The 22262-nt window shown below is 42.1% G+C and overlaps 2 protein-coding genes across 2 annotated transcripts; one reads left to right on the top strand and one right to left on the bottom strand.

Annotated features, from left to right (window-relative positions):
- Positions 1–9057: 9057 nt before the first annotated feature.
- On the bottom strand, positions 9058–12529 carry mzt1 (mitotic spindle organizing protein 1). Its single transcript, XM_079512375.1, has 3 exons — positions 12170–12529; positions 10857–11002; positions 9058–9409 (listed from the first exon to the last, which is right to left on the bottom strand). The coding sequence occupies exons 1-3, from the start codon at positions 12222–12224 to the stop codon at positions 9386–9388; spliced, it is 225 nt and encodes a 74-aa protein (XP_079368501.1). The 5' UTR covers positions 12225–12529; the 3' UTR covers positions 9058–9385.
- A 547-nt stretch (positions 12530–13076) lies between these two features.
- Positions 13077–20918, top strand: bora (bora aurora kinase A activator). The gene is made up of 12 exons (XM_079512531.1): positions 13077–13237; positions 14303–14454; positions 14877–14983; positions 16056–16101; positions 16187–16262; positions 16454–16516; positions 16632–16688; positions 16808–17100; positions 17886–18048; positions 18212–18789; positions 18928–19071; positions 19439–20918. Exons 2-12 carry the CDS (start codon positions 14308–14310, stop codon positions 19457–19459), a joined length of 1695 nt encoding a protein of 564 aa, XP_079368657.1. The 5' UTR covers positions 13077–13237; positions 14303–14307; the 3' UTR covers positions 19460–20918.
- Positions 20919–22262: the final 1344 nt, after the last annotated feature.

Below are 22262 nucleotides of genomic sequence, written 5' to 3'. Positions count from 1 at the left end.
ATCAATTACAATTTACAATTTAGGCATTTAGCAGACGCTCTTAATCCAGACCAGAGCGACTTACATTAAGCAAGAACAAAAAAGCATGGGAATACATCACATATATAAAAATGCATTTATCATGAAACATGCATAAGCTAAGAACGTAACTAGAACATATCTATATAATGACACTATACATATAAACTATACAATATACATAATATGCTATACTATGCTATACATATGTCCTATGAAGTGCTATGACTACATACAATGCAATTATTGTGCTGTCTACATGACATGCTATAAGTCTGTTTCACATGCTATCTAAGTCTAAAAAGTGCTATCTAAGGGGGTAGGGTAAGTGCTATGGGCCATGATGGAGTCTGAAAAGGTGGGTTTTCAGACTACGGCGGAAGATTGGGAGTGATGCTGCAGTTCTGATTGCAACGGGAAGTGCATTCCACAGTTTTGGGGCCAGAAGGGAGAAGAGTTTGGGACGTGTGGAGCGTTGTCCCTGCGTTTTAGTGAGGGTACTTCCAGCTTTCCTGCGTTGGCTGATCTGAGTGCGCGGGAGGGTTTGTAGGGTTCAATCATGCTTGCAAGATATGGGGGAGCCATACCTTTGGTTTCTTTGAATGCCAGCATCAGAGTTTTGTATTCTGTGCGGGCAGCGACCGGACAATCAATCAATCAATCAATCAATCAATCAATCAATCAATCAATCAATCAATCAATCAATCAATCAATCAATCAATCAATCAAAACCTTCTGTGAGATGATAGTTGATAGTTGAAGTATTATCAAAGTATAAACCTTGGATTACAAAAGAAAGACCAATCAACTCTCAATACAAAGAAAATAGCATTCTCTGAGTGAACTCTAAAGAACAAGAAGCCATAATTAGACACCAACCTGCAGGCTCTGTGGCAGCTCCAGCAGAATCATCGTCACTGGAGCACCACAGGGCCCTATAATCTCACCTGAGCTTTTCACCCTTCATGAGGAGCTCAGACGCCACTGATATTGTTGACCCCAGGCAGCAACTCTAGTGTGTGATTGCAGTCTGAAGACTGAAGAGTCACAAAGTGGTCAAAATCTATCTGGATCTCAACAACTCCAAGACCAAAAACCTGCCTGTTTAACGATTTTGTTACCCATTTTGTTCAGCTTCTCATCATATGAAAACTTAATACAGTAACTATGTATGTGCTCAATTGGTTGAAAAAAGCAACTGACTTTAATTCAAACCACACAGTAAATTCTATATAGTATACAACAATATTTTTTATTTTTAAATAAAATGTTGTACATTCCGTTAAAACTCTGTATACTTTTCAAAATACAGACTTTATATGAAGCCAAATCGATTTAAACACCATCCACAAGATTTTCAGAATACAGTCATGAGTCATGGGTGTTATTTTATCGTAAGTAACAAGAACTACGCACGCGCGCACACGCGCACACACACACACACACACACACACACGCACACACACACACGCACACACACATACACGCACACACGCACACACACAGGCAAAGCATACAGGGACACAAATATTTTAGGTGCAGCAAAGGTTACATTCATGGATATATCCTCATGATACAACACACATGTCACTCAGCACTCCAAGGGCACAGGCAGTGGCAGCTCCGCCACTGCAGCTCCGCAGCAGAGACAATATCGATTGTGTGAATGGATTGGTACAATAACGTTTCCAGCCATGGTGAAACTACATGTGGTTATCACTCAGATGCTGATTTGAGAGTGGTATCATCAGAAAAGTCAATGGATCAAAGATAAATCATATAGGAAATGACGATATGATTAAACAAATAAATGAGCAGACAAATTTTAAACTATATACTACTAAACACTATAAAATGTAAAGCTGATGGGTTCTGCCAACTGCTATCAGACTATACAATGCGAATGCATAAGAACTCCCCCCCCCCCCCCCCCAAATGGCATATGGTCCTTGGTGGTGCGCTGGTCTTGTGTGGTTTATGTCCATTTGTGTCTGTTTTGTGTTTCTGTCTGTCCAGTAGTTTTAGCTTTCTATGTGTCACATTGTGCTGCTGTAATGCTTCAATTTCCCCTCGGGGATTAATAAAGTATATCTCATCTCATCTCATCTCTCATCTCTCTCCTGAGTGGATGAAATTGGTGACCCATCTGAAAAGGTAATTTCTGTTTAAGAGAGACCCCTGTAACTGAACATATACTCTTAACGATTACGGTACTATCAGAATATAAACAATTTGAACCAAAACGTATCACTTTCAGCAGCTTTAATTCTTACAGTCTTATAGATTTTACAGTCTACTGGTCACTCACTGTCAGTCTACCTTTTACATTTTAATGTGTCCACGTTTTATGCTGATCTTTATGTTACTGCTGACATTGCTGTGACATACTGTACATGTCACAGCAGGTCCCTGAATGTTTGCTGTCTTCCATCCATCCATCTTCAACCGCTTATCCGTAGTCGGGTCGCGGGGGCAACAGCTCCACCAGAGTGCTCCAGACTTCCCTCTCCAGAGCAACATTAGTGACTTCCTCCTGGGGGATTCCGAGACGTTCCAAGGCCAGTTAGTCGATGTATTTCCTCCAACTGCGCCTTGGTCTGCCCCGGGGTCTCCTCCCAGTGGGACGTGCGTCGAGGACCTCCCTAGGGAGGCGCCCGAGAGGCATCCTAACCAGATGCCCAAACCACCTCAGCTGACTCCTTTCCAGGCGAAGGAGCAGCGGTTCTACTCCGAGTCTCTCTCGTGTGACTGAACTTCTCACCCTATCTCTAAGGGAGATGCCAGCCACCCGTCGAAGAAAACTAATTTTGCCCGCTTGTATTCGCGACCTTATTCTTTGGGTCATGACCCACACTTCATGACCATAGGTGAGAGTAGGAACGAAGATTGCTCGGTAGACAGAGAGCTTTGCCTTCTGGCTCAACTCTCTGTCTTCACCCACTGGAATAAAGCTATTTTAACCACATTAAACATGGCATCCCTATGGTGAGTTTGCCATAGGCGAAAACGTTCAAAATGTCTCCATTTGTTTTAAGTGCTACGAGCTCAGGCCATGCATGCTGTGACGTGCTGTGAGCTTGTATATTGATTGATTGAAATATTTATTAACAGTTTTACAGAATTACAGTACATTTCAAGCACAAACTCAATACAAAGACTGTTAACTGTGAGTGGACGACCGAATCAAGTATTACACTTGTTTACAAGAGGGTCCACCGTGTTCAATTCATCAAAACATTTAGAGACGTACAAATAGACACTTCTATATAGACAAAGAACAGAACAGGAATTCATCATAAAGGAGGTAAAAAGGGAAAAGAAACATATACAGTGAGGGGAAAAAGGGGGGGGGGGTGGAGCGGATTCAGATTTTACGGGGGCCAGTTTTTGCAGCCGTCCGTAGGTGCCCTTTGAGAGCGGTTTTGAAGGAGTCAAGGGATTCACATGTCTTAATGACTGTTGGTAGGGCGTTCCACATTTTGGTGGCATATCGATTAGCCGAAATATAAAATAGGGCTTACATGGTTACTTGAACACTTTCCCCCCACCTTGGTCTATAGATTAGAGGACTCACATGAATTTTTGGCCCCTGAGCAGTTTTAGTGAGGGACCTTTCGAATGTGAAGTTTGATGGAGTGTAAATACCACTTTATCTGTTTTCATTAGAGAAGCAATAGCCTATATTATGTAGGAGCCAACGCTCTGTTGTTATTAATGTCTCGAGGTCTAGTCAGTGTGTGTGTGTGTGTGTGTGTGTGCATGTGTGCGTGCGTGTGTGATGTCTGAAATGCCACCAAGATCATAGCTGCTCGGTTCTCTGACATACGTTTAATCTGAACAGACAATCCATTCCGACAGCTACCGTTCTGATTCAAATCAAGTTGGAGTGAAGGATGTGTGTGTGTGTGTGTGTGTGTGTGTGTGTGTGTCTTCCTGTGAATGAATGAGTGACTGAGTAAGCATGTCATTGTGTTTTGGTATGTGATTAGGTGCCAGACTGTGCATGCATTCATCAGTGTGTGTGTGTGTGTGTGTGTGTGTGTGTGTGTGTGTGTGTGTGTGTGTGTGTGTGTGTGTGTACAAGATACCACACATCTCTTGAACATTCGCCTATGATAATGTGGATTGATTATGGATATGATAATGAGCGGCCAGCGCAGCGTCGCGACCTTCACAAGGTCTAATTGAAACAAGCGTTGGTCCTCCGCAGCACTTATCAAGTCACACAGCACATCATTAATCACGGAGAATACAAGCTGTCACTGTACACACAGAGACGCACGCACGCACGCACGCACACACACATGCGCGCGCACGCGCACACACACACACACACACACACACACTCTCTCACTGTCTGACTATCTATCTCTCTCCCACAATTCTTTGCACATACACATGCCATCTTTCGCGTCTCTCTTGTGCACACGCACAGCGCGCACACACACACGCACACGCACACGCACACACACACACACACACACACACACACACACACACACACAATACAAGCTGTCATTACAATATGGCTGGTATTGTCTTCTTTTAAGGCAGAGTGGACAGCTAACACACCCTCCATATCTCCTGTTTTTAACAAGTAAAGTTGAGGGAGTGAATATCAGAATATTAATCCCATCGACCAGAAAGAGGCCGCCTAACCGGAGGGAAAGTTAAAACAATTCAATAAAAAAAACGGAACAGCTGCTCACTTCACCCAATCTGAAAATGAGATTGAATTAACTCAAGTTGTTTTTTATTACCTACTTTTATTGGGCGACCGTTTAACAGCCAAATTCGATCCCAGTGTCTGATTAACGCAGCATATGGTGCTTACCTGTTAAGCACAACATGTTTAATCCATTTTGGGCGGGAACCCCTTTTGGTGTTTTAAGCATTATGCTTTAGCTATTGAAAAATAGCAGATCTACAAGCTCATAGCGCGGCACTCGGTGCCGCGCTATGAACTTGTAGGTCTGCTATTTTTTTTTAAACCGTGAAAATGTGCCTCAAATCTTTGAATACCGGTATATATTATTACAGAGTGAACATTTTAACTCAAATCTTTGCTTCTGGGAAGGTCCCTGGAACAACATATTTTCAGATGGGGGGGCGGAGGCATATTACATATAATTTTTGGGGTCCTTGACATGAAATATTGAGCACCACTGATACAGAAACATGAGGTATTTCAGAAAACTGTCAGGATTTTGAAGATTTAAAAAATAAATCGACATCAGGCCTAAATGGGTTAACATAAGCTCAACGCATCACTGCACCACGGAATAAACTAATAAGACCCAATATGATATTAGTCATTACATAGTCCAACACACAAAATTCCAATATGATAAAAGGGTGGTTTCATTATCATTATGCGGAGAAAAAACACAAGGGAGTTTACACGCATTGCGTCGACACCGTGGCCAACTTTGTTAATTGTTATTCAATTAAGTGCTTTTGTTAATGAAACCAATTAATACCTGAAAACAAGAGAGCAGATATATGATTATTATGCATCTATGCAGGAGATGGCTAATTGCAACTGTAAATCAATCAGTCCAAGATTAATCAGCTTGGAAGGTGTCCAAAAATAACAAAGTCACCAAAAGACTTTGGAAGTAAAAAGAACGAAAAAAAAAGAAAAACATGTTTTGATTGCCACACCATTATCCTGTCTAATGATCATTAACGATCCCTTAAATAGTTTATGATCCAATTTCATTGCTATGAATTTAAGTAGTAAAGTCTTACGGTGTTAAAGTATGGCCTGCTACTTAATGAGTGAGTGATGCATAGCATGCTCTGTCTGACAAGGTCAATGTATAGCTTATAACTTAGATGCACAAAAGTTGCTGTCAAATACAGGAATATTGTAGCAGTGGAACTAGTGGCCATTCTAACAGATATGGTGATGATACAACATGCAAGTATATGGAATGTAATTACAATTTGTTTTGGGTTTGTGTGTGTGTGTGTGTGTGTGTGTGTGTGGGGGGGGGGGGGGGGGGGCTGTTTAAAACCTTGGCTTTACAATGAGACAAGAGCTAACACCACCACACCAAACATAAATGGTAAATGGTGCATTTATATAGCGCCTTTATCCAAGGCGCTTTACATAGATTCACCCATTCACACACACATTCATACACCGATTGCGGTGGAAGCCATGCAAGGTACCAACCAGCACATCGGGAGCAATTTGGGGTTTAGTGTCTTGCCCAAGACACTACTTACACTTACTACTTACACTTCGACATGTAGACAGGAGGAGCCGGGATTCGAACCGCCGACCCATGGATCATTGGACGACCTGCTCTACCTCTTGAGCCACAGTCGCCCCCAACATATATATCATGTCCTCATACCTTTAAAATGATCTTTGATAGCCAATAAGGCCTACTCCCATCCTAGGCTTTGGCCATGTGACATAACCAGTGGCCTAGATGAGAGGTATCTATTCTTAGATGTTTTATGTATATATGGATGCTGATCTCTCGGGCAGCCGCAGGACACTGGGATTTGGGAATATTTTGTTTTACAGATCAAAGCACCAGTCCAGGGCAAGGAGAGCCCTTTCAAACACATCAAACGGAGGGAAATGTGTCCTGAACACTGGGCTCATTGAAGCCCTGCAAGGAGATCCGTATAGCTCAGAACTCTTGACTGTGTTATAAAAAGAATTTAATTGTGCATCTCTCCCCCTCTCCCACGTAGAAAGCTCAGTTATCTTCTAATCAACACCCACTCACCTCCTGTAGAGGGCCATGGGCAGTGTTGCCAGATAGATTTCGCGAGAGAACTAGAAGCAAGCAACCTGGTTTATGAAAACGAGCCCAAAAGAATCGACCTAAGCCAAGAGAACTTTAAACCGATATACATCGCTATTTGAAAATAGCTGATCTACAAGTTGAGCTTGTAGATTCTGTCTCTGGCACAAAATATTTCCAGATAAGGGGCAGCGAATAAATACATATTCATTTGGGGGCCCTTGACATGAAAATGTTTGACATCCACTGATTTAAACATTAACAGAAAGCCCAAATAAGCAACTACACTTTACAAAGAAGCCCCCCAAAAAATCGCAACCAAACAACTACCAATATTTACAAGCAACTTTACAGAAAAATATGCCCAAAGTCACTTATGATAAGCGGACATGGCAACACTGTCCATGGGCTGTTTTTGAGTGGTGTAAACCACTCCTACAACTGGCTTTTGTGTGCATAAAAAAATGACCATGGTTGCTATGTTCAAAATAATTTCTGACGTAATTAAATCACACCCGGGTGAACTGGATGACCGTAGCAACCGTGGTCATTTTCTCTGCGCAAAAACAGCCAGTTGTGAAATCACATCCGGGTGTGAGGCTAAATAATACCTTACCTTATATAATACCTTAGACATTACGTCAGACCACAGCTGATCATGCTATATAAAACCTTACACCACTCAGTTCACACGGGTGTGATTTTTTGGCCTTACAAGACGGAGTCGGGGAGGGCACTCGACTGCATGTGTTCATCTCTCATAGCTCTCTAAGCTATGTAGAAGCACGACAATGCTGCGTTAAGTGATCAAAGGAGCGGTCCAGAGATTCAGACCCATGGCCCGTCAGTCAGGAGGACAAGACAAAGCCAGAGCAGACAGAACTGCTTACATAAACACTCTCTCTCTCTCTCTCTCTCCGACTGCCCGTCTGTGTGGGGTGGGGCTTTAGAATATTGTCAGGTGGCTTTGGGGAGGGGGTGCTCATTTGTAGACATCTCTCACACACTGTACTAACACTTCAACTCATCCACACGGACACTCACGCACACTCTCTCTCTCACACACACACACACACACACACACACACACACACACACACACACACACACACACACACACACAACTGATATAAGCTCACACGTGTGGATGAAGGGTAGCTCCTAGCCTATACTATACAGTATATTGGCCTGTGGAGGAATGTTCTGTGTTCTCAGCATTTTCCTCATCCCGAAGATGAATGGAGCTATTTTACAGATAGCGGAGAAACAAAACAACACTCTGTGGTTGGATACACCGTGGCAGGGGCTGCACTCGTGGATGATCAAAGACTTTTTTTTTTTCCCACTTCTTTTTTTTTGTCAAGTTAGCAATACATCCAAAATCTTTTATGTGACCCAAGTGGAAAAACAAAGGGGGGTGCAGTCTTCTAGAAATTCAGTTCAATAGTACCTCCTCCTGCTGACTAGTCAAGAAGTAAGAGTAACCCTTGTCCTGTCCTTGAGTCATTGTCCCCATGCATGGGGCTGTTTTGGTTGACCACCTCTTCACCACATTAACCCAGGCATCGCTATTTGGACAAAATGAATGTTCAAAAACATTCAATGGCTAAAATAGCTGCCTGCATGGTTAAGTATATAGGGCTAAACCCATTTTGACCTGAGATCAGATTCTAAAAATGTCTTCTACATCCTGACAGTTTTTATGAAAATGTTTCTGTCAGTCGTTCTTCGATTTTTTTTAAATAGCAGACCTACAAGCTCGTAGCGCGCCACTCGGTGGCGCACTATGAGCTTGTAGATCTGCTATTTTTCAACAGCTAAAGCATAACATAATGCTAACACCAAAAGGGGTTCCCGCCCAAAATGTGCTTTAAGTGGTCAATACAGCCACCCTAGTCCAGGTACTCTATTGATCTCATCATATCAGTGTTGTTTTTCCTTCTAATCTATATTATCACTAATTACATTAAAGGAATACCAATGCAAAAAGCCATGCAGTGAAATGACAATGAACTTTGCTACACTACCAATATACTCATGCAGGACAATACAAAGAAATAGATGAGGGGAAAGCAGTCACCTCTACTATGCAAACTATTTATTAGCTTTGAGTCTAAAAAAAATAAACCTTTCATTTAAGTATTTTTGGAGTTTCTTTAAAATTTGCATTGCTATGTCATGGTACCAAACAGTAAATAATCTAGTGGTTGACTGTATGAGTGGTACCTACTGTACCTGGTGGATTAAAATGAAGATAGATGACGCCATCTGGTGGCCATTCATTGTAACACCTTTAATTTAGGTTCATTTCACTGACTTCATGACAGAGGCGGCAGAGTGGCACATGTACAAAGTTGAAAAAACACATTATTCTTAGCAAAAAAAAACTAAATACAATTCTCAATGAAACATCAGTCTTCCACTGAGGAACCGAACAGATTGATTTGGAGAGCTTTCCAAGCGAGAACCGGAACAAATTGATTGAAGAGAGCTCTTCACTCAGGAACAAGAACAGATTGATTGGAGTAGAGAGCCTTCAACTCAGGAACCGGAACAGATTCCATTTAATAAGCCAAACCGTACTGGTTTAGGTAGATTCTTCAGTTGGTGCAATTTTCAGAAACCTGGAAAATAATAAAATATTGTATAAAAAAGTACGCTTTTGGTCACGTCATGCTGTAGCAATAGATACAGCACATGAGGCTGTAGTGTAGGCCTATAAACATTAGTATAATTGCAACTAAGATGCTTATGGTATGGTCATGACAAGCCATTAGTTTTAGCATTAGTTTTGCACAAAAAACACTCCTTTGCCTAAAAATGCCCATAGCCGTCTTCACAAATGTGATGAGGTCAGCACATTTGGGCACATTTGGGCAAGTGGCTATGGCCGAATTTAGCCCAAGGAGTATTTTCATGCAAAACTAATGCTTTGAATGGATTCAGAATCATGAAAACCCCCTAGTTTGACATGTCACATGCTACTTAAAGTATAATGAAATTTGGAATGTTTTGCCTTATATTGGTTGATAATGGTACCCCAACTTTCAGCAGCTGTCACAACGTTTCCCAAGGGAGTTGGGTTGGAACAATTTTTTCTGTGATAGTAGACACCTTTATGAACACATCTGTGAAGAAAGCTAGTGGTAAGCATTTTCCCCAGATTTGCCACAACTTAAGCTAACTTTACCTTGACAATGAACGGAGAATTTACGTCATGTGTCTGAGCAAATCGGCATATGTATGTCGGTAGGGACCACCATTCTTGATGATGATGTACGATGATTAGAGCACCCCTCACTTCACACAGGTGTGATTTTTTAAAGTAATAAGCCACAAGAGGTGTGAGGTTATCGTGTATTTTATAAGAGGCGTGGTGAGACACGAGCGTAGCGAGTGTCTCCAACCCTCGACCTGCCGTGATGAATTTATCAGGAAGTCTCTCCCAGGGGTGATTTTCTTTTTGGAGAGTAAAAACAGAGTGAGATGTGTTGGCCGGGTGAGTGGTGAAAATTGTATCACCACGGCTCAGTGACGTGATGTCATGTTGTAGTTTATCACCACGGCTCAGTGACGTGATGTCATGTTGTAGTTTTCCAACCACCAAGGTGAGAGGGTGATCACCGTGTGGAGCGTATGTGTCTAGCTTAACCCATTTTGGGCGGGAACCCCTGTTGGTGTTTTAAGCATTATGTTATACTTTAGCTATTGAAAAATAGCAGATCTACAAGCTCATAGCGCGGCACCGAGTGCCGCGCTATGAACTTGTAGGTCTGCTATTTTTGAAAAATCGTGAAAATGTGCCTCAAATCTTTGATTATATTCTTTCAGAGTTTCAGTTTTTAACTCAAATCTTTGCTTCTGGAGGGTCCCTGGAACAACATATTTTCAGATGGGGGTCGGCGGCATATTTACATATAATTTTTGGGGTCCTTGACATGAAATATTGAGAACCACTAGAAACGTGAGGTTTTTCAGAAAAAAATACATTTTAAAAAGACATTTTTTTCATTTCGACGTCAAAATGGGTTAAGGGGAAACAGTTGACACTAAAACTCTGTTCCTTCTTACCTTGAGCGATTCTGAGGCTTTGCGGAGTTCTTTGATGACGGACGATAGGGCCTCTGGATTGATACCCTGCTCACACAGTCGCACACAGATGGACAGAGACTCCATATCCAAGCCCGTGTTCAGCAGCCTTGAGATCTCCAACAACACTGTTGGAAAACAAGAGGTGAAACGTTGGCAACTTGGCACCGATACACAGATGATGTCGCAGCACCGTACACAGTAAAAATCCTTAATTGTATCCAACTATCCATTTGTAACTCAAGACGAAGAGTGCACAAAATGGTGCACAGTGCACACACCATTTGTAACTCAAGAGTGCACCCATGCCATGCCATGATTGATTGATTGATTAACAGTTTGCAGAATTACAGTACATTTCAAGTACAACTCAATACAAAAACTGTTAACTGAGTGGACGACATCACGACACCATAAAGCATTACACTTGTTTACAATAGGGCCCACTATTTTCAATTCACCAAAACATTTAGAGATGTACGAATATACACTTCTATATAGCCAAAAACAGGAAATCATCATAGTGAGTCCAGTGAGTGTGAAAAGGGGTGAGTGGGGGGATTCAGATTTTACGGGGGCCAGTTTCGAATGGCAGCCGTCCGTAGGTGCCCTTTGAGAGCAGTTTTGAAGGAGTCAAGGGATTCGCATGTCTTAATGACTGTTGTTAGGGCGACAGGGCGTTCCACATTTTGGTGGCATAGGAAGGAAGGAGGAATTTAGTCCATTGTTTGTACCGAATCTGGGTTGCACATGGTTAGTTGAACTCCCTCTGGTGTTGTGGGTGTGGGTAAACGTTACCCCAGCATCTATGGATCAGAGTCCTAGTCCTAGAATGTCTCCTGTTGTTACATACAGTTGGCACGAAGTATATGAATGATCACAGACATATAGTCTAAGAGCTACCCCAGCATCCATATTCTGGGGGGAACAGATCTACAAGTTCACAACACGTCTGAGCAGAGACAGACACCTCAGGTCCAGCTTACCAATTCACCCTTTTAAGTGATTAATTTGGATGTACTGTGTACATTCACTGATGTTAGCCTCCCTGACTACATGACACCACAAATGGAAATGTAGAATATTTGTTATTCTTTATGACATTAAGCAGAAATTAGAATAGAATAGTTCTGAATTAGCCTTGTTATGAATTCACTGCACTGGGACCCATGTTGCTAAATTGAATCAGTGAACTGCATCATGGTCGAATTAAAGTGTTAAACGAGTGAACGGTTTAGACCACATGAATGAATCAAATTATATCTGCGTGTATTGTTTGTTATCATTGTATTTACCGTCCATTGTCTCCCGGACTGCGTTCATGTTTGGGTTTGCTCCTGCACTCGCCATGGTTACGATGCTCTGATTCAGCTAACGTCCCAGACTGATGGATGGGTCCTCCTTAACGCACTAAGCGGGCCAATGTTATGAAATTAATGACTTCAAGCCTTCACCAAGATCACTACGATTGACCTATAGACATTGTATGATTCGTCAGTCGCTTGCATGAATCAACAGCAGTATAATATGAGACACATTGGGTTTCAGAGTCTCACAGAGATGCAGAGCTAGCTTAATTGTGTGCAAAATAAAATCGGCGTCGGCAGCTGAGTCAAAATACATACACATGTGACTTCCGCTTGGCTAACTTCAAAATAACAGCATATTGACTAGCGGTGCCGGACCATAGAGTATATGTGCCGGACCCCTAGCCGGACCCCCGGAACTGAAGAGAACACTTTGTTAAAAGATTATCAGAAACTGTACAGGCTCGCAGTAATAATTGGCCACTTTATTCTTATTTTGTATTATTAATGTTGTGCTATGGCTATGTGACATGTGTTGTTATGATTTCCGTTGCAAAAAATGTGAAAGATGAAGTGCAGAAAGTCAAGTGTAGTGTCTGTGTGTGTGTGTGTGTGTGTGTGTGTGTGGGTGTGTGTAGCCTTTTGATGCCTATCAGGGATTAGCCTGACTAATAAACCAGACCGAATCAGCCGTTGGACAAAAAAAATCCCCGACAGTGACTTATTCTGACAGCTGCAGTCATAGACATAAAGGCTTTCTTATATCTATGGCTGCAGTACACCGTTCGAGCGGACCAGAAGTGGGGCCGCTGTCTCATTTGGGGGCGTGAAATTTGTAGTCGCCGGGTGTGGAAAGGAAGTGAGGCACAAGTGCTCCTATTGGTTCCCGTTCCCATTCACTTCCAGTTGAATGTCTATTGGCTCCTGATTGGCTCAGAGCGTTGTGTGGGGAATTGAAATAAACGTTTGAAACAGAAACTTATTAGTTACTATAGCTGGTTGCTGTTGTCTTCGTCGTCGTGTTTTGAGGGCTTTGGGGATTCGTTTTCTACAAAAGTAAGTGCAAGACATTGATTGTTTGATTTGATAACAGTTTTACAAATAGTACAGTGGTACGATTATACAAAGATGTTAAAAGGATAATAACACGAAAACAAAAATCCCTGAGGTCAGCAGGGCTCGTTTCCATTGTGGTGCTATGTATTCAATTTATAGGGACATTTAAAGACAGTAATATATCCTAGACATCAACACTATTAGACAAATTAACTACGTTAAACCGTTAACGTCATGGCTGCTGCTATCGGTGCACGTCACGTTGTTGAACGGTGCGGGGAGTTAGCAAGGAGGATATGAAATATTAACAGTTTGCAGAATGGGTACATTTCACATGAAAGCACAGCTCAAATGCTGTTACTGTGAAATGTGGACGACACACTGATAAAGCATTACACTTGATTACAGTTTTATTTGAATCGAAATCAGTTGTATTCGTCACATCAGTCAGTGGGTGAGATTATTCTTTTCCCGTGCGATTTTTGTAGTCAATGTAGTGCGTTCAATGCACAGGACCACAATGGAAACTAGCCCAATGGGGCTTTTGTGTTATATATTATTATTATCCTTTTCTATTATCCTTTGTCAACTAATTATGTTATATTATCCTTTTGTAGTACAATCTGCAAACTGTTAAAAGTATTCAATCAATCAATGCTGTTCCCACATCTTGAGAACGGAGCGTTGGAAAACAAAGATTGGGGTGGCTGTGGCTCAGGAGGTAGAGCAGGTCGTCCAATGATCCCTGGGTCGGCGGTTCGAATCCTGGCACCTCCTGTCCACATGTCGAAGTGTCCTTGGGCAAGACACTGAACCCTACATTGCCTCTAATGAGTTGGTCGGTGTTAGCTTGCCACCATTGGTGTGTGAATGTGGGAAGTGAGGACGCTGGCGTTGACTGTTCGCCGCTTCACCTCCCAATGTATGAATGAATGAACCATTGTAAAGCGCTTTGAGCACTTGTAAAAGCGCTATAAAAATGCAATTCATTATTATACCACACTTCTACCACTGTCTTCTTGGTCCCGGTGTGTAACGGCCTGTGGTTGTTGTTTTTTTCCCTAGCTGAGATGGACCGTTTTGAGATCCAGATCACACCTGAGACTCCAGGGAGGCCTTCTCTTCGGAACCCTTTCGAGAGTCCAAATGACTACCACCATCTCCACGAGTCCCTGGTCCCCAGTCCTTCCATATTCAAAGTCAAGCCTTCAAAATCTGTAAGTGTGATAGATACCATTTTATTTTCCATTCCTGGTACTGATTCCTTCCGATACCCATAAACGTGCATAATGCATATCGGTCGATACCGAGTACCGACCAGTGTGTAATTTAAGCAAATCTAGGACACTTTGGTTCTCAAAGTGGGGTCCAGGCTTTGAGGTTCCAAATGGACCCCTTACAGGTCTGTAACTCTGAGAGTGTACAAATGGACCCTCTCAGAGTAATGGGGGTCTTTGAAATTAAAAGGTTTGAGAACTTCTAGGAATCAATGAAAATACCATTAATAATACAGTTAGTAAATGTATAATGTACAGTAAGAGTATAAAACAGTTGTGCAACATCAACTGAAGCAATCAAAATTTACCCACCCAATGTAACATATCTGGTGTCTCACCTTTTATCACTGCCGCCGTTTCAGTCTCCAACTAAGTTTAATTGGTCTATCGATGAGATGTCCAGCCTGCTGCCAGTACACATAGACCAAGAGGACATCCAGCGACAGAACCTATACCTCAGCCAGACACGGTAGGTCTGTCTTGCAACAACAAACAGTAAGACATAATGGGAAGCGCAGCACAAGCTCCTTCTGGCTAAACCTTTTTAGCTTTTGCTTCTGACACTCCTGCATCCCCAGATGTCCTGACTGTCAAATACAGTATATTTATTATCAGTTATTAGTATCAGTATCGGTCTTCTTGAGAAGCAGGACGTTTTCGATATCTGTTAAAAAAAACGTGCATCCCTATTTTCTCTCCGACTTCAGAGGGAATATGTATTAACCTTGAGTAGTCCTTTGGTTTAACAGCTGTAAAGGTGCTATATACAGTAAATGTACCATTATCTGCTGTCGGGAAGAAACCACCTAACTCCAAAATGTTCATTTTTCAGGAATTTAAGAAAACCATATATTTTGAAAACAAAGCAATACTGCCTCATCAAAGTTGGTGTTATGACTTTATATATTGTGATTGTCAATGACTTGCATGAGAGGGGGAGAGGTGCTGGATTTGCTAGCAGACAGTTTGGACATAAAGGGTGTTCAATAGCACTGATTTATGCAAAACAAAATCACACTTGTGTGATGTGAGGGGCGCTCTTATCGTACATCATCACACATCACATTCCGTGCTCAGCCAATCAGCTGATCACATTCCGCACTCATACACACAAAGCTGTGCATAGGAGTGGCTTTCTCCCCTCAATCACACTCCGTGCTCATGCACACAAACGCAAAGCTGTGCAAAAACCTCAAATGGACGGAATAACGTGTTCATTGATCCATGCGCTACGTCCGGCCAGGGAAACACCCCCCTCTCAGGTGAAAAGAAGCAGCTTGGACTCCTCATGCATAGAAGGAAGCATGAGGTCAGTCCGCTGCCCCCCCCAGGATGGCAGAGGAAGTGTAGTGCCCAGGATTACATTAGATAATTGACACTGGGTGAAAAAAATGGGTTGCAAAATCGTGGGATAAAAATTATAAAGAAAAATAAAATAAAAACTCAAATGGAGTTAGGTGGTTTCCTCCCGACAGCAACGTAAATATGCTAATGTTATTTTATAATTTATAGAACCATCTTATTTTCCTTTTAACATGTAGATTGGATCATGATATTGAGGAGAAGCGGCAGAATGCTATTGAACAGGTATGCTGACAAAGACAGAAATACATTTGATTAATTTCACTTGACTAAATCAATGAGTGTAACTGTATTTTATCTGCTCTCAAAGTTTTTTATTAAAGGAGGCATAGTGCCATCCCCATGGGCTGCCCCAGCCATGCGCAAAACCACTCCAATTCAAACATGTAAGTAGCCCCATTACATTATTAAATACATATCCCATTATCCTCTGTTCATATTATTGTGCTATTCATTGGTGACGTTTCATATTTGTGACATTTTCACATCTTTTGCTTGCCTTGCCGTGTGTTGGTGTTGTACATGTTGACATGTTTGCAATTTACCAATTCCCCTTCCTATGTATTTCTCCTTTTAGGTTCCATGTCTCCAATGAGTTCCATGTCTCCAATGATTACTGCGGAGCCTGAAAAACTGACTGGTAGGTACAGTATATTCATTGAGAGGGGACATGACTTACACTATTTATATAGTGGAATAGGATTCTCTGCTTTTTGCTCAACTGGGAAATGACCTGCTTCTTTCTGTTTGTCCAGTTTCCTGTCAGACGACACTTTCATTACCTGTGGATTTTGATTTGGAAAAAATACTAGGTATGCTTCCACAAAAAAACAATAAAGTCCACTTGTAAATGTCGCACTTGTTTCTCACCGTTAAGAGATCAAAACAAACAACATGTTGCCTGAATATCCATCTTTCCTACCTTTTTTAGGAGAGTACTACTACCGCTGTGACGAGCCATGTGAGGCTGTTCAGGAAAGCCTCAGCTCCTCCTCTCTCCGACGGAAACTCTTCCTGGACGGACAGGCTGACCTCAGCAGTGGTTCCGACACCTCCGTACCGCCGAGCCCTGAAAGAGGCCTTTCTGGGTTACAGAGGCCTCCGCTGGAGCAGGAGCTCAGATCTGTGGACTCCGACTGCAACGGCGGTTCTGAGGGAGAAGCACTCTCATCCTTCCTCTCTTCTCCCATGTGTTGTGGTATAGGGGCACAGACCCTTCCCACGGTTAGTGGGATTCCCCAGGTCATATTTTGTGGAAGCATATCAAAAGTAATTCCTGTCTAGGTGAATTGGTGTAAGACAGGGGTGGGCAACTTTGACGATGGAGAGGGCCACTATATTTCCACACTCACTCCCTAGGGCCATATATTACTGCGACGCGTTTTGAGCTTGTAGATCGGCTATTTTTGCTATATTCGAATTGAAATCTTGAATTTTTGCTATTTTTGAATTGGAATCCTGAAAATTAACATTTTTATGTAATTTCAAATGCCTTTAATTATACTTGTGTTGAAGCAATGATCTACTAATTTAGACTGAAGTAATAACAGCGGGTCACGTTTGCATATTGTGGAATAGTAACAGCTGAAACCAATATATCAGTATTCTGACATGAACCTGAGGGCCACATTAAGTGAAGGTGGGGGCCGCATGTGGCCCCCGGGCCGCCAGTTGCCCACCCCTGGTGTAAGAAATGCATAAATGGCGGATGTTGTTTCAACTGAATTGACTGTACAGCGTAAAGTTGTTTTAAGTCCGAACATAAAATGACATGGTGTCTGTCATTTGGCTGATTAACGAAAAGTATAATTTGCAAGCAAAGTGAATTCAACCAAAGCAGTCACTGTTGACGTTCTAAATCTTGAGAAATTAGACTTTCAATTAGACTTTTGTCTTCATTTTATGATTTTAATCATACACTTATCTGGCTTGAACATAATTTCAGAAATCATTGATATCAGCGTTTCCAAAACGTAAATGTAAATCTATTTTCATTCTCTCTGCTGCAGGGCCAGTTCTCCTCCAGTCCCATTGAGAAGGGGCGTTTCCGTAACTACAGCATGGGAAGCATCACCAGTCCAGCGTTTCCTGATAGGTCATCGCCTGCTGGTTTCACTTCCCCTACTCTGTCTCCTATTGGTCCACAATCATCATGTACACCAATGGGTTCAGGTTAGCTATTTGTCTTGTGAATCATATTGTTTTTTTGATCAATACAATAGGAATAAGAACTTATTTCTTTCCTTTTTGCCAAATACATTTGGACATAGTAAAAATTTCAAACTAAACCATCCCTCACTGTATCACCCCCTCCCTTCGTTCATCCATTTAATAGGGGAGAGGAAGCAGCTGAGCTTTATGACTCCAGATGATGTCGGCACCCCTCTAGATATGGACGTCAACTCCTGCACCAAGAGCTTATATGTAGACGGTTGTTCACCCATTCGGAGCTGTTCCCCACACCCACTCCATACCAACAGCCACTCGCAGCACAGCAGCAGACACAGGGCCAGGACGCGATGCTGGGCCTCGCCTCACATAATCTCCCCAATCCTCAATCCCGGGCTCCACAACAATCTGGAGAAAGAGGAACAGCTGCCACCTGCCTCTCTCCTCTCCATGGAGTTAGACCCATCTTCTCCCTCAAGGCGTTACGGTCTCCCGCGGACCACAATGCCACCTCCGGGCTTAGAGAGGTTCAGCGAGAGTGTCAACTCTGGTCCTCTTGAAGCTGTTAAGATGGAGGAACTTAAGGGGGTGGAGATGGAAGGAAGATTGGAGGATATCATGGAAGAGGAGGAGAAAGGTGCTGGGGCCTCTGTGCTGCTGACCAGCTCTCGTATGGTCAACCTGTCTGCCACAGAGAGCTCTCTGGGCGAGGGAAGCAGCATCCGCTACGACTCCAGCATGCAGGCGAGTAAAAGCCGGGTTGAGGGACCTGCTGATCTATTTGAGCTTTTCCACGTATTGGCTGGGCAGTCTGATCTGTTTGTTCATGATATGAAGCATGATACTGGTATGATGAACTAATTGGCATGTATTGGTCTCCAGGTGGACAGCGGGTACAACACCACTTCAGCAGGCACCACTGCCAGTCTCATAGACGGGTTCAGCCTGGAATTTCAAAGCAAGGAGTCTTTCACTTCAAACCTGGGAGATGAGGCCTTCCCATTCCCCAAGACCACTAAAGTTAAGGTAAGTTACCACAAGCAATTAGAAAAGTATAACATGTATTGTACATCCACTCTGTTAAATCGGGTGCGTGTGTGCGTGTGCGTGTGCGTGTGCGTGCGTGTGCGTGTGTGTGTGTGTGGTTGGTTTATTGCAGGAGCATCAACATGTGTGTGTGTGGTTGGTTTATTGCAGGAGCATCAACATGTTGATGCTCTTGCAATGAACAGTGTTTGCAAACCTATCAGTGTGCAGACTATTTTAATTTACCACACAACCACCCACACCGGTAAATAAGACCATGCAAAGTTAAATACAATACGCACACATATATATGTACATTATTTTGTACGTCTTTCTAGAATATTAAAGAAACTCTTGTTTTTAACAGGTGTTTTACCCTCCTTACTGATTGCTGCATCTACATGGGAAAATCCCTCCTGGCTGGAGCCTAAAGATGATCATGTTTACACTGTCTATGTCGAGTGTTCTTAGCAGACTAAAATTTGGTTCACTAAATCAAAGTGAGTTACCACCATGTTCTTCATGGTTAAATTATAGACCTCCTTTTCTCCTATTTAGTCGTTAGGCCAATTAATTCCTCATGCTGATGTTATACCCCACTGAGCCACCAGGAGGACGTACAGCCTTCATTCTACTCCTCTCACTCACCATTCCCGGATGACATGCACTCGTAGGATTGTGTGCAGTAAGAAATGTCACTCGCCACACAGCTTCCCTCCAAACACAGCCTAAATTAATTCGTATAGATATTCAGCCAAGCCAAATTATGATTTTGACCCTTTTGGTTTTGTGATTCTGAGTACCTTTTTTTTAATTGAAATGAATCAATGGATTGAACAACGAACTCCCTCCCACCCCCTCTCCCTACAGACCTCCCCCCTCACTAGTGGTCAGTTTTTTTTTCTTGTTTCTTTTTAACAAATATTATGCATTAGCACGTTTCTTTTTAATGATTACATTTTACTAAAGTGAAGGCATCTGGATATCATGGGGGGTAAAGTTCCTGCTCATCACCACAGAGACCCAAGTTGTTCCTCAGCTTGCTCCATTTAATTTGTATTCCGCCCTCCCCCAGTGAAACATCTCAGTGTGACGCATTTGATGACATCATGCGTTTCAAAGGGGAAACTTGATTGTTTTACAATACAACACCCTCCCCAAGACCAACCAGTAGGGGTGAGTCTTGCGAGAGAATTGGCATGACGACTAATTTGGGAGAAAGGTGAAAAATGTATTTGGCCTAGTATCAATACAATACTATAAGCCAATGTTCTTGGAACAAAATATGCTTTTAAGAATTCACAGCTGGTATAATTAATGGTGAACGAATGAGACCGCAAAGGAAAAAGTTGAATATTGTTACTGCACTGAACTTGCACAATGGAACCTTTTTAATAGTGACTTAACTGTTTTTCCATTTGGCATAGACATGAACAAGGGACTGATGGAACTTGACTTGAAGTAGATTTAACATAGCATTTATGCTCATCTGCTGGACCTGTGTAAAACTTTCCTTGACATTTTTTATGGTTAAATCTATTACTGTGTAACTATACTGAATATGGCTACTGGTTTGAAATGAATGCATTCTGAATGAGCCATACTGTTCTTTTTTTTCCTTCTTTATAAATATTTATTGACATGTGCAGCACTGTCACATTATGGCCTTAAGAGGACTTGTTTCTTGAGTTTGAAAGTTTTAATACAAATATCCCCAAAAAATGTGTAATTTTCTGAAATGAATGGATAACTTAATACTTGGTGGGACCTTTTGGCAGAAATCGCATGTTTCCAATTTTGCTCTGAAATTGTGTTCCCCATGCAGAACTCTTCTAGCTCAAATAAAGATGGGATTTAACCCATCAAAATGTATATACAAGCTTTTAGAACAGTGGTTCTCAAATATTGAGTGTTAATTCTTTTTTAAACTCTTCTGGGGGTTCAACAAGTTTGAAACTACTGGTTTAGAAAGCATTTGTAGTGTGCCTCAGGTCTTAATGGGTTAAGCGTGCAATGTGTTCAGGTTTGTCCAAAGATTTACATACAACTGTATGTATATCCTAGAATCAACTAACTTTCCAATGGTCATCATATGCAGTACTTTAGTCAGTAAAGTAATAACTAACTTAGAACACTGAATTACGATGATAGTGGTTCTTAAACTTTTGAATTTCAAGGACCACCATAACTCTAGGAGTGTACAAATGGACCAGAGTAATCTAGTAAGAGAGTAATGACACTCCCGTAGACTTGCATTATAACAATGTAATGTGGAAGTGCTCATTCTATCTCAATAGAATAGTTCCAGCCATAGGAGCAATGTCTGGAACTATAGCCCATAGGCACCTGCTTTGCGGCGAGATCAAAGCGGGTCACCACTCTTACTAGATTACCCTGAAATGGACCCATACAGGTCCATTTGTACACTCCCAGAGTTGGACCTGTCAGGGTCCATTTGGAACCCCCTATAGGAACTGTTAAATAGAACCGTTAAAGATTGAGTGCTGTGATTTTTGTCTATGGAGTCAACATTACTAGTCTAATATATTGTGGTTAGAATATTGAAATATATCTTCCCTGTGTACGTCTATGAACAAACTGGACACCGGGGAATGCGCCTGACGGCACTCATGGCATGGGTGACAAATCTTGCACCGGAAGTTCGATGAAATACATGGGAGTGGGTGGAGCTGGCTGGACCAGCCCGTGAGCAAACACTATGAACGATTGCGACCTTTGTCATAATCGGATTCGGTTCAGGAATATAAAAGGTGTATCACATGTTTTCTAATCACTTTCTTTTCGATGTGCACAGAACATTTATTGAGGCATCTAAACAGCGGCAGGTATTGCAAGATGTGGTTGCCAGACAGAAATCGGCAGTCTTGCGAATGCGATACTTGGCACATTCAGAAACATACTTTGTGCTCTTTAGTATAGATCCCTCTATAAAATTGCAGTGTACACATCGAAAGGCAATGGTGTGTTCTTTTATTTCCCAGAAGCAATTTTACAATGGTTTCTCAGAAATAGTGTTTGTTCATATGCATGCAGCTCCATTGACTCCAATGTATTCGTTTCTTCTAGTATGATAGTACTGGAGATCATGTTTTGGGGGATCAAGTGGCAGAAATGGGATTCCAATTTCCATAGCCTTCGGGCTTACCATTGGAACACTGTACTTCATCGAC

The sequence above is a fragment of the Electrona antarctica genome (assembly GCF_951216825.1).
Source record: "Electrona antarctica genome assembly, chromosome: 10".
In the NCBI taxonomy this organism is placed as follows: domain Eukaryota; kingdom Metazoa; phylum Chordata; class Actinopteri; order Myctophiformes; family Myctophidae; genus Electrona; species Electrona antarctica.
This window is presented reverse-complemented; position numbering and strand designations above follow the sequence as displayed.

What these genes read in the sequence shown, in the direction of transcription:
- bora (XM_079512531.1), top strand. Translation starts at nt 14,308, where the DNA reads ATGGACCGTTTTGAGATCCAGATCACACCTGAGACTCCAGGGAGGCCT. An exon ending in AAGTCAAGCCTTCAAAATCT is followed by an intron (nt 14,455 to 14,876) that starts GTAAGTGTGATA and finishes CCGCCGTTTCAG; the next exon opens with TCTCCAACTAAGTTTAATTG. An exon ending in ATGTACACCAATGGGTTCAG is followed by an intron (nt 18,049 to 18,211) that starts GTTAGCTATTTG and finishes TCCATTTAATAG; the next exon opens with GGGAGAGGAAGCAGCTGAGC.
- mzt1 (XM_079512375.1), bottom strand. Translation starts at nt 12,224, where the DNA reads ATGGCGAGTGCAGGAGCAAACCCAAACATGAACGCAGTCCGGGAGACA. An exon ending in AGTCCGGGAGACAATGGACG is followed by an intron (nt 11,003 to 12,169) that starts GTAAATACAATG and finishes GTTTTCCAACAG; the next exon opens with TGTTGTTGGAGATCTCAAGG. An exon ending in AAGCCTCAGAATCGCTCAAG is followed by an intron (nt 9,410 to 10,856) that starts GTAAGAAGGAAC and finishes ATTATTTTCCAG; the next exon opens with GTTTCTGAAAATTGCACCAA.